Raw genomic sequence first — 12,728 nt, 5'->3', positions numbered from 1 at the left:
ATGCCACTCACCCCCCTCATCGTCAGTTAGAGATGCTGCTATTCACTCAGGCGGGACGGCACCTCCTCACCCGAGTCTAGCTTGTGACTGGCTACTGGCCACCAACATGAAAACGCAGTGGCCAGGCCGCAGAGAGGGATGACGGTGTGCCAGACAGAGACGAGTCTGATATTGATGGACAAAGACAGGTCTGTGCATGACGTGCCGGCGGTCCTGTGGCCTTGAGCAGTGTTTCTGCATTTTTGATCGCTCATGCATTATCACCTACGCAAAATGGTGCCGCCGCAATATGATATTGCGAGCCCCAAGCCACGGTTTCATTGGGGGATGCAAACGCAGTTGGTGGCCCAGACGGCAACATGGAAACTCTCAATTTCCATCTCCCAAAGATCCGCAGGCTATTCGGATACTCGCCGTCGTGGCGCCATGCTCCAATGATGAACCAGCCCAACGATGGTCCCGGCCTAATGCAGCCAGAAGGGAGTGCGTATCAGCCAAGCGGAGGGGGGAAAAAGACCTCAAGCAATGGCTCAGGTTGGGCCTTTGCACGTTTACAGCCTTGTCGACAAGCCGAGCAATGCCCGTCTGAATCGGCGTGGTGAGGCAGTCCATGCTCATCGTCGCCCCGACCCTCAGATATACCTGAGTCGATGCTCATAGATTGACCCCTGGCTCCGAGGATCAAGATTTGCTTTTGGACTCGACATCTTCTTTGGAGGGGAAAGGCTGAGGTACGTTGCGTTGGTTGCCCTGGACGCTGATTTCCAAAGTAATAGAACGGCGGCGAAGCAAGGCGAGAATAGTATATGCGCCGGCGGACCAACCGCTGAGCCCTGTCATGTACGAATACCATTCCCGTCGCCTATCGCCCGCATGTCCCCCTTTCTATTTCGAGCGAGGGACTAGCAAAGCACCGTCGTGATGTTGGCGACAAGACTCCCTTGCCTTAGACTATTTTGCACGTCTACCTTATTTTATTTTTTTCGTCCTTTCAATTTCTTTTCTGCGGCTTTGCAACCGAGGTGGTGGATGGACCGATGGTGACCTGGGCAACCCCTGGCTCAGCCATGGTCCCGAACAACGAGCGTATCCGTCACAGAAGCCTCCGCGGCGGCAATATCAATTATTGACCTGTCTACCAGGGTATTGACCTGCACAAATTTCAGAAGGGGTCCTTGTCGGGCTGCGCCTACCGGTGCCAACTTTACTTAGTACTGTTTCCTCATGGCAGAAGTCTCATCCCCTGAGGATACAGCGAGAGAGGGGTTTGGACTGCTCCAGTGCCGTGTGCCGTCAGCATTCGGAAGCACTTCATTGTGCGGAGATTCTGTCAGGTGCGCCATCGCCGACAGTACTCTCGGGAAATTACGACAGACTCACGTCTCTCGGGCTGGCCTGACTATGGCCTCTTTGGCAATTACATTTGATGGCATGCGACTAACTGCACCGATCAAATACACACACCGGAGGTCACAACTGCAAGGTGCTGCAGTACATAGGGAATGGAACCAACAGGCCAACAGGGTGCAGTGTTGTTTGGAACTTCAGAACTCTGTCTCTCCGTGTCCTACTCACCCCCCAGCGACAGCAAGACAGGCTCGGCGCAGGCAAGCAGGCAGACAGACGGCGATGGACCAGTGCCGTCAGCCGCCGTGTTTCTGATGCGGTTTGCGAGGTGGCACGGCGCACTGTGCCTCTCCTGGTCTGTTGGCTTGGGAGCTTCGCTTCTTCCTGGCTTGGCTGAAATTTGGATTGGGCCAGTTGGTGCTGCTGATTGGCTGGTGAAATGGATGGAACCAGCCTGGACTGGATTGGTCCGCTGTCTCGGCCGCGAATCTAATGCAATTGCCTATGCCTTTGCTATGGCAGTGGGGTACGGATACGGATATATTCGTTCTGGCACTTTGAAAGTCTTGGACGGCTTTGCCCTCGCCGGCCTCTGGACGGGTCAAGGTAAGGGAGACATGGCATGGCATGGCAAACATGCCGAAACTTACGGAAACCGAGAGGTACTTTGCCGGGCGGAATTACGAACATACATGATACTGCACACTTCCATTGACCTCGCTACCTACTTTACACCGGTCGAGTTAAGTTACCTCGGAACGACTTCCCTGTCAGCGTGGTGATCGTCCACCTGATGTGAGGTGTGGGCGGCGGTGCGTTGCGGCGCTCATCCGTCTGACCTGGTGCGAACATTTGACACCTACTTGATACGTATTACAAGGCAAATGATCGTGGGGACGTCGTGCGTCTTCCTGACTGACTTGCACGCAGACAAGCCAGCCAGCCAGCCGCCTCTCTTTCAAAGGGTGTGTTGATGGTTGAGACAATATGGATTGCCAAGGTGTCGAGATATCAGGCCAACAACTCGGGGCGCTATGCCTGAATGAGCGACGCTTCCGCAACGCACCCTGGGCCTGGGGTCTCGAGATATCTTTGGCTCTTGTGCTTGAGGGCAAATATTGGAGGGTAAGGTGTGCTAATACTCTGCTCATGCTCACCAATCGACGGCAAGTACCGCACATGTCGGCAGCCTTGTTGGTTGCGTATGACTTTTGGCGGTCACAGGTCGCAACATGCGATTCACAGACAGCAGTGGAGACTTGGGACAGACTTTTTCTTCACACATTATCTGGGAGTCCTCGGTAGAACGAAAATGGAGCGCTGCACACGAGGACGAGGCGCCCACTAAAGCGAGGAGAGTGGTCCATCGGAGGTTGCTTTTCGTTCTGGAGTCGCAGTGCGGATGAGCACGATGATCCATCGGAGTCGACAAGTTAATGAACTGGGACCGAACCAAGGACAGGACCATGACCACCACGGAGGTGCAAAAGACGCCCGCCCGCCCACCTGCGTTCCTGAATCGGTAGGCGAGGAATTGGCAACGAAGACCCGTCTGCAAAAAAAGGACACGAGCGGGCCAATCGAAAAGCTTTGAGCGACGGGTCATGCCCGGGTCACGGGTGACGCAAAGTCCAGGTCCAGACGAAGTCGGAGTACGAAGGGTACTCGATACGCAGGCTCCATACTGGATGCGCAACGCAGTGTCCTTTTTTTTTCCCGCTTGCTTCATTAACTGCGTGGTAGCTTATGGGGACTTGGGACAGACGCTCGAGTCAAAGTGAGCTCGGTATTACGGGTTACGGCGCACTAGCATGCCGTGTCTGGCCCTGGACAGCGACAGTTCAGTCTGCATCGGTAGGGGATGAGCGTTCGTAATGTTAGCTCGGCAGGGTAACGGGCTGAAAGAGACCAAGGGCCGAGAGAGTTTTGTGTGGGGATGCGACAGCGAAGGATGGAGTGTGTGGACGGGGGGCGGGATGGGACACGGCGGGATGATGGGACGAGAAAAGAATGGATCGTTGGCGGCGATGGCGATGGCGACGGCGACGGTGGTGGTGGTGGTGGTGGTCATGACGAGGAGCCTGCCTGGCTTTTGGAGGATGGACGGTGTCGAACTACTGCGTACGGTAGAATTGCGGCGGCCGTGGTGTTGTGGTGGTGGTGGTGGTGGTGGAGAGCGCATGAGGACAAGGGTGGTGTTCATGGTGGACGGAGCTAACTTCTAGGGCCGTCTTTGGTGGAGGAGGACGACGACCGACCGACCGTCTTCACGGGTGCCTTTTCCAGGTTGCCTTTGCGGCGCGACAAGGTTACGGCTACGACAAGCAGCTTCATTTACGGCGTCTCTTTTATTTGCCCTGCGCTCAAGTCTGCGCTAGCTCCGTCAACAAGCGTCACAAGTGGGCGAGACGCACGACTGAGAAAGAAACGCAGAGCCTGCCTAGGCCGAGCTGTTGTCTGGCCGGCCTTCGCCTGGTAATGCAGAATGATATTGGCAATGAAAAAGATGGAAGTGGGAGGATGGATATACTGAAGAAGCCGAAGCCGACAACGACTGACGACGACGGAAACCTCGAATTTTCCTACACATACACGGTGAGAGTACCCGATACTTTGAAGGATGCGCAGCAGGTGACGATTTGGGCTGGGAAAGCAGAGTTTCGAGTACCGACTCGGCCACTGTCTAGATCCATCATGATCCCCGTCCGTCACGGGCACGGCAGCAGTTGTGCAGCATCCAATCAAGCTTGCGTTGCCTGGCTGCGGGCTTGGTGCTTGGTGCTTGGTGCTTGGTGTTTGGTGCCGCCGCTGCAGCTTGAGGCGACACCAACGCAAAGACACCGAGCCAAAAGCAGGCAAGAGAGACGGACCAGAGGCTTCCAAACCCCACTCGACGCTGTCTGGGCACCCTTGGGATTTCAATGAGCGCCGCAGATGGGAAAGAGGGAGAAGGGGACGTGGAGAAATCACGAAGGATGCTTCACTTTGCTGATGGGAGGGGGGTGTGAAGGAACATTCCACATTCCAGGGAGCAAGCGACGGGAAGAAGGGCAGGGGGGTGAGACCAGCGACGAGGCACCCGACGGACAGGCACCAGGTACGTACCTTTCTTTTTCCTTTCCCCCCTCTCTCCCCCGTCGTCAACTCGCCTCACCCTGTGCTTGCGTCCCATGCCCTGTCTCTGTCTTGCCCGGCGTCGGTAAGTGGTTACTCACTCGCTGGAGCCTCTCTGTCTTGAGGTGGTCTGTTAGGTTTCCGCAACGTAGGTACCGCACCGCCTGCAATTCACTTGCTTCCATTCAAAGTGCGCTAACCCTATTTCGGCATGGCTTGGAAAGGTGGGTGAGAGGGAAAGGAAGGGCGAAAAAAAAAAAAAAAAAAAGAGTCAACCACTTAGGTGCCACTCCACGACACACGGAACACACTCTCACTCAACTCTCATCAGTCTCTTTCTCTCACACACTTTTCCCCCCTTCCGCATTTCGATACCCACGCCCACCTGCATCCCACCTCACACACTCTCCCACTGTCCGGCTGGGGACCGTGACTGCGACTGCGGCTAGGGACCAAGGAGGGCAAGTGCGGTACGGAACGCGAAGGACAGACTTGAGTTGAGGGCACTCGTCGAGAAGCGCAGCGCAGCGCACTAGGCTTGACTGGGCCTGGATCGCTGGAGACATGAAACAAAAAAGATTGAATGACTTGAGTGACGGCCTGGCATGAGCTGGACGTCCATTTGATTTGGCACTTGGACGGCCAGGGACTGGGTGACTTGGATATTCACAAGGGACTACTCCATACGCAGTGGACACTAGCCGGTATCATGGTGCAGTACCTTTGCAGCATGGAGTGAGTATCCGTATCTGTCCTAACCTACGGCGTAGTAGGCCCGGCCATTAAGACGGGGGAACGAAGCTGGGACGGGGACTGGCTGGCCTTGGCCTGGGTCTGCTGGCTTGCCCATGGATGGCTGTCGTCACTTTGAAAGCTGCTGCTCAAGGTATCCGTACTTGTAACAAGTTGGCTTGCGAGGTTCTACTTTGCGTTGCTTGCTTCACTTTAAACTGATGATGGTATTGCGGATCTGCGAAGGCAGGCAGGCAGGCAGGACGAGCCCGAACAAGCTAGAGGCTAGCCCCAGCTTGGTGGTATCTTTGCCGCCAATGCGCAGTGAGGCGGTACATACGCGTGTCAAGCGCCAGCACCAGCACCAGTCCCAGCCCGTGAGCAACCAGCAGGCTAATAGGGCGATGGCACTTACGCAGCAGTTGTACGAATAGCTGCGCCAGGCCAGAGGAGGAGGAGGAGGAGGAGGAGGCAGAGAAGATACTTTGTCAGGTACCTACCTACCTACGTTACCTGGCTGGCTGGCTGGCTGGTTGGCTGGCGTATCCGCAGGGTGCACCTTCAAACGCAAGTACTTTGTGCGCAAAGATGGTATGACACGGTACATGAGGCACCTCAGGGAAAGTAAGGTGCCTTGGCCTGACCGAAGCGGCCTCTCGTCCGTCCGGCGTGCCGCTACCTCTTTGCTTGCTGCAAACCTGCGGCAGTCCCGAGGTACCTACCTCCTTCTCCTGCGACATCCCTTCCTTCTTGCAGCCCAGTGAACATGGAAGTTGCTGCGTAAAGTACCTTCCTACCTTACCCTGCCTACCACAAACCCGCCCGCTGGCTTTTTAGGTAGGAGGGGGCAAGAGAGGGGCTTCGTCCTCGTCCTCCTGCTCCTGCTCCTCTTGCTTGCTGCGCTGCGCTGCGCCTGCTGGACTGGGCTGGCCTGGCTTAGGAAGGCTGGCTGGCTGGCTGGCTGGCCGTCCACTCGCTGAGGGGTCCAGCACCCGCACAAGAACCTGGAAGGAACTAGACTCAAGCAGGAGCGAGGTGGAGGAGAAGGCAGGCACCACACTGGGAGGTACCTGCGTTTACGGATACCTTCTTCTGCTGCGTAAAGTACCGATTCCATCGCAGACAGACAGGGCATTCAGTCAGTCCGTCCCTCCTGCCCCCCCCCCCCCCCCTCTCACTCTTTCCACCTCATCATCGCAGGGAACCTACCGCCGTAAGAAACCTCACCTCACAAAAGGCAGGTACGTACCTAGCGACATGGAACAAGGTACCTGCCCACCGTGAAGCCTTCCCTATCCATCCATGGCGACCCCCCCCCCCCCCCCCCCCCCCTTCCTCTCCCCCAATCCCATGCTGTCCCATGCCACGGCCATGCCTCCTGTACCTTACCACAACGACCCATACGCTCTGTACTTCGTACGGCACACGGCGCGGATTGGATACACCACTACTCCAAGAAATGAGAGTCCAGACAACGAACGACGCAACCATATCACTAGACCCTTGCCTCCATTTTTTGCTTCAATCTACCCAGCTCCAGCTGGCTGCTTCGCTTCGTACCTGCCGCCTCTTGATCCCTTTTGACCCCATTCACTTGCTTCACTCCGTCTCCTTGTCTGACCTCACACCTCTTCTTCAATTGCCAACTACTTCATACAATACAATTCCACCAGCCTGCTCAAGTGCAACTGGCCCTGCCTTTGCCCTCCAAGCCTTTGCCTTGAGACGACAACCAACTGCCCTGCCCTCCTGCAGCCTACCGAATCACGGCCCTCATTGACGACGCCCGCGAGCAACAACCCACCTGCCTACCTCATTTACACGGACGATCTGAACTTCACCCCCGACCTCTGCCTCGCCCGACTCTACTTCTTCACCTTCACCTAATCCGCCGCCGAGCTTCGCATTCTTCTCGTCCTCACGCTCCCACGAGATATCCGCGAGCCAGTCTCAAGTACCTCTTGAGCCTCCCCAGCTTGTCTTGACTTGTATTGCGCCTGCCGCAAAACTGCCTCGCAAGCTCCCCCCACCTTGCCGGCAGACCACAGCAACGACTTCTCGTTTTGAGGAAGGCATCTCCGAAACCCCCTACCATGGCCAACAATTAGGAGCTTTCAAATAATATTTCGGAATACCAACTTACTCCCAACAAACCACCCACGCCCCGACAGCGAACCCGACGAAGCTGCGAAGCATTCGAGTACGGTAGACTTCTCTCCTGACTCGATCCTCTAGATTTCTGCCCTCCGCAAGACACCACCAAGCTTCCTCAGTGAACCGCCAACCTCAAGTGCCTGCCACCTGCTTCTACTGCAAATGTAGCAGACGTCAGCTTTGGCTTCCCCTTCACTCGCGCTCTCCTCGACTCGCTCTCAACTCCACCGAATCACTCGACCAACTTTCACTCACCCACGCCGCGAACGACCAACCTGAGGTCTTCCTCTCTCACGAACCCGTCTCTCCCCCGCTCCGATGTGTTCGACTGCTGCGCCATTGCCCTTCTACAGCCTGCCCCTCTCTCCTGCACAAATCGCATCGTGCAGACAGAGCTACTCTCAGCAAACCTACCACGCCGCCTCCTCGCAAAAGAACGCCAGGTTCAATCTCGGTGCCGGAGCTGCTCTTCGCAGGAGCGGGCTTCGCACGCCGCCAACCGAAGCCATGAGCGCTGCATACCACGCCCCTCAACTCGTCGCCTACGACAGCCATGTTCTCTCCTCCTACCCTTCAGCCGTTGCCCAGGCCAGGGGGCCCAAGGCCGTCGTCGCCGAGGCTGCGAGAGCACCCCAGTACCCCAGATACCCTCAGTCGACAAATACCTACCCCCAACCACAGCCGGTGGTAAACCCTGCCTCCGCTACTAGCCAGTACTCCACCACCTCGAAGCACTCTACCCGCCCGTCGACACCGACATCAGGCGCCATCAACAAGACTGATGGCACCTCTTCACGGAGAGGCTCCTCTACCTTGGTCTTGCACAGTCTGCAAATCCCCAGCTGTATCAACCCCAAGGGCGGTAATCTGGCAGACTTCGCCGCCGAAGTAAGATTGACTCACCTCTTTGCATAGATGGACAAAAGCACTGACAATATGCAGATTACGTGCCTCTTCTGGTTCGAATCGATGGACACGCTGCGAGCCGCCGAAAAGATCCGATCCCGTCCTCCTACCGCTACCGTCCCCCGCTTGACCGAGTATGCGACGCCCTTTCCCCAGTTCAAGAAATGGGCCTACAGCGTTCTGTCGACGACACAAGTGACGCAAAACGTCATTCTGCTGGCTTTGCTTTTCGTCTACAGGCTGAAGACGACGAACCCGGTGGTTAAGGGCCGATCCGGCAGCGAGTATCGATTGCTGACGGTGGCCTTGATGCTGGGCAACAAATGTGAGTGCAACTTTTCTATTGGCTGTGGACGCAAACGCTGACTGGATTCTAGTCTTGGACGACAACACCTACACGAACAAGACGTGGGCCGAAGTCTCGGGTATCTCGGTACAGGAGATCCACGTAATGGAAGTGGAATTCCTCAGCAACATGCGCTACAGTCTGCTGGCTACCAAGGACCAGTGGGAGGAATGGTTGGTCAAGCTGGCCTGTTTTTCCGAGTATTACGAGCGTGCTCAGAAGCAACCGACATCGCCTCTGAACAAGTCCTTCACCTCACCGGTGCCGTCGCCCACCGCCGCCATGCAGCCTGCCGTCTCGTTCCCTCCCTTGACCCCTTCTGCTACCGCTATCTTCTCGCCCAGCACCGTCACCCAACCGAGCGCCCAAGCATGGCCCTCGACTTACAACCCACCTGTCTCGCCCTTGTCTGGTAAGCACGCCAACATGAACGGCAGGAAGAGGGGATCAGAGGAGGATGTTACCGAACCCCCAGCGAAGCGATTGTCGAGACAGCCCACCACCATGCCTTCTGTCGCCCGACCCCCTGTTGTTGGCGAGCAGCCGATACGTCTCCCGGTTCCCAACTTGACGCTCAACACCAACCCTGCTTCCTCGCAAATGGTGTATCCCCCGACAACCACGTACGCTTCGCAGGGTCATGTCTCGCTTCCACCTCTGGGTAACGGAGTTCGCGCAATGGCGACTGTCTATCCTTCTGCGGCGGCCACCACATCGATGCCTCAGCTGCCGATGCCAGCGCCCGTCTCAATGCCTCAGGCTTCGCTCACGCCAGCTACTGTCCCGATGCATCCTGCCATCGGCTACGGCACGCCAACCAAGAGACACAGCCCCGGCAGCCTGTCGGTCTACGCTTCATCACCACTGGGCGAGCAATTCCCGGCCTCTGTCATCCACACCCCTATTGCGCATACGCCCATCTCTCACTCGCCTAGCGTTTACCTGCAACAGCGACCGAGTCCGTACAAGCCGATCCGTCACGTCAACACCCTACTCTACCCACCGCCGTCGGCCTCTCTGAACGAGTATCACCTGCCGACCACGCAGATGCACTACCAGCCTCTTGGCAGGCGCAACGACCTACGAACTGGAGTTGTTCCCGAGTTCATGAACAACCCCTACAGAATGAGCCAGATGTCTCAGATTCCCCATGGTCTTCCTCAGGGACCGTACCCCAACTAGGCGTGGGGGTACTTCCCAACACTACGTACTTGACACATTTTCGAAGCATGGTTTACATGGGATTTTTCAACTTGGTTATTGTCTTATCAGCATTGCATTGTTTACGGCGTCGGAAGGGCCTCATTTTTACGACCAGTCTGAGCAACGGCCGGAATTCTTTTGATGTTTGAGGACAAATGGTACTGGGGTGACGAAAAGGATGAAACCCATGGGTCACATTTATTCTTCTCAAAATTTGCATCAGGCAGGAGTTATCATGTCTTCCATCTTTTACCGTGGATTGGAACTGGTGGGTGGGACAATGAGGAGGAGGACTTGGTTCCGTGTAATATCTACCCGAGTGCATCCTATGCACAAAAGAACAACCCTGGCATGGGTAGGAAGATTCAGGATTTTTGGTTCTTCCGACGGCGTCAACCAGCTGACGAGAGTAGATAGATGCAAAATGTCAGCAATGACAGCACTAGATCATGAAAGATCAAGACAAATCAAATCAGTAAAACTGCAGGGGCATTGGAAATGAAAACGTCTGAAATGATGATTGGTGGTGAGAAATGCATTGAGTTGTGGCATTGGCCAATTAAAAAGTGGCAGTGACAATTCGAATTTGATGATGTCGCTGCGAACACGGTGTGAAGAGTGCTTAGTCCACACGAATACTGTATGACTAAGGGAATTGGCTGAGAGCGTTGGAGAGGATCGGACTTGTGCCCGATGACCAGCTTGGAGCTGACTGGTCAGACTTGAATGCAATAAAGGAGTTTTTTTTTTTCAGCTTGCTTGGTACGTCTGATATTCGTGATAGTCTAGGCCCCCAGGAGAGAGGGGGCTGATGATGGGATGGAAAGCCATGCTCGCGGCCTGATGGTCGCGATGGGTGGTCGAAGAGCAGTGTTGATACATGTAGATGTTGAAAGGGCTGGTGGTGGCGGTGGTCTCTGTTGGTCAATTTATTGCGAAGGGATAGAAAGAGGACAGAAAGAAACACCTTTTCTATCCTTTAGATCTTTTTGCGGGAATAGAGGCGCTTCGTTGGATGAAGGTAAAAGACGACCTGTCGATCTAAGGTCTTTTGGGACAAAGATTTCCTTGGTTCTATCGTGTGAATTGGACGGCAGATCCCACGGCACAAAGAGTGGCCGAACTGCCCAAAACCCAATTGTCCGGCCGATGGCGAGCATGTCGATTCGACTTGTCACGAGAGACTGGTCATGGTGTATGGCCGGGTTGGTCTGTCCAGCCTTGGGTCATTGGGCGGTGGAGGATGTATCAGGCCGGGTCTGTATACCACGACTCGGATCGACGAGACGCGCGCTGTATACGATTCACGATGGCGGTCGTTTTATTGGTGATTTGTTAGGATATATAGAGGAGCCAGGCGTACCGGATTATGGATTGATATACCTTCATCGAAATCGTCATTATTAGAAACGCCTCGCACAAATCATTCACATAATCAAGATACACACTCAGTCCGAAATGAGGCCTGTCGATGATACGTTTTACGCCATCGGCGCTGAGCGCAAAGGCGAGAGTCATAGGGTCTACGCTGTCAAACGCGTTTGCCAGAACAACGGCGTCTATGACCTGCGGTTCGGGTCTCGAGGCAGCGGCGCCGGCGGAGGGGACGATCTCATGTTTCTCAGTCCCCGTGAGCCTCTCACTCGGGAGCAGACGAGGCATTTGCGGAAGCTGGTTGGACGAGAGATGGAGCTGAGCGAGGATGCTTCTTTTGTGAGTTATTTCTTCCTACTGACAGTTTGGGTTGCTAATGTGGGAGCAGGATTGCGTCGTACGGTACAAGGATTTCATCGAAGAGTTCGGCGACAGAAAACAGGCGGTTCGTCAGAACACTACCCTGCCGTGTGCGCTTGTCATGGATAAGCTCCAGTTCGCGTGGAGAGGTCCCCTGACCAACGGTATATTACGAGGACTTGAAGATACTGATATCGTCAACGTGGCCGTGGACATGCTCTCCGCGCTGACATACCTCCACGCCCTGGGCATCGTCCACGGAGACGTCCGGCCGCAAAATGTCGTTCCGTACGTGGACACCACTCAACACCGTGGAGACTGGTATAGGCAGCATAGATACAGACTCTCCGGCCACGGGCTCGTGCCGGCCATCTTTTCCAAGTGGGCGAAGTGTCCCGGCGAGACGTACACGGCGCCCGAGTTCGCGGGAAGGGGCCGGTACAAGCCAACGCGGGAGAGCGACGTATGGATGCTAGGGACGATGTTGGAGGAGCTCCACGACTCCCGGTGTAAACGTATCCCGCACTCCATCAGTGCGTATTCGGAGGTTCTGACGAGAGAGGTAGCCTGCGAGTTACCGGCCATGCGGGTTTGGCACAACTGGCTCGAGGCGCTGGTGGCCAAGTTGCTGCAGGACAAGCCGGGAGATCGGCCGCGAGCGGAGGACGCGTTGACGGGACTTCTTGAGGAGAAGTTCAGGGCTGCTGAGGGTGGTCAGGTGGGTGCTGAGAAGAGGCAGATGAAGGAGGCTATCAAGAAGGCTAAGGCGGAGAGGTGGCGGGCGACTACGAGGGGAAGAGTGTGGATGTGGTGGTCCACGCGTGTGAATAGAGGCTTTGAGAGGTTTCTCTTGATGTGGTTTGGTTTGTATTTGTATAGGATCTGCTTTCTTTACTTTTGAATCGGGGGAGAAGCGAGTTTCTGCTTAGGAAGGGAAAGGGGTGTTTTTCAGGGTTAGAAATTGAATGGACTATAGATCAATTTGATTGACTTGTGGGTTCACGATCATATTAGTTGGAAGACAGGAATTGAATATCACAAAAGTCATTATCGTCTTCCACGCCATTTTCCTGTTCGCGGCCATGGTGATGCCCTGGCGTCTGACGGCGATATCATAGCATCCAAATAAATCCCATCCTAAAACGAGTTCGCACGACATAAGACGCGGTAACATATCGTCCCACTTGGTAGC

General features: G+C 55.4%; 2 protein-coding genes across 2 annotated transcripts; both read left to right on the top strand.

Moving 5' to 3' along the window:
- Positions 1-7,665: 7,665 nt before the first annotated feature.
- On the top strand, positions 7,666-9,781 carry CGCS363_v001941 (Meiotically up-regulated gene 80 protein; the record flags this gene model as incomplete). The annotated part of the gene is made up of 3 exons (XM_036633790.1): positions 7,666-8,235; positions 8,290-8,578; positions 8,631-9,781. The coding sequence occupies 3 exons, from the start codon at positions 7,666-7,668 to the stop codon at positions 9,779-9,781; spliced, it is 2,010 nt and encodes a 669-aa protein (XP_036502745.1).
- A 1,479-nt stretch (positions 9,782-11,260) lies between these two features.
- CMK2 (Calcium/calmodulin-dependent protein kinase II) lies at positions 11,261-12,376 on the top strand (the record flags this gene model as incomplete). Its single annotated transcript, XM_036633789.1, has 3 exons — positions 11,261-11,515; positions 11,565-12,310; positions 12,370-12,376. 3 exons carry the CDS (start codon positions 11,261-11,263, stop codon positions 12,374-12,376), a joined length of 1,008 nt encoding a protein of 335 aa, XP_036502744.1.
- Positions 12,377-12,728: the final 352 nt, after the last annotated feature.

Source organism: Colletotrichum siamense (assembly GCF_013390195.1).
Source record: "Colletotrichum siamense strain Cg363 chromosome Unknown KSG_Cg363_contig01, whole genome shotgun sequence".
In the NCBI taxonomy this organism is placed as follows: Eukaryota; Fungi; Ascomycota; class Sordariomycetes; order Glomerellales; family Glomerellaceae; genus Colletotrichum; species Colletotrichum siamense.
The sequence above is the reverse complement of the archived record's forward strand: the minus strand, read 5'-3'. Positions and strand labels throughout refer to the sequence as shown.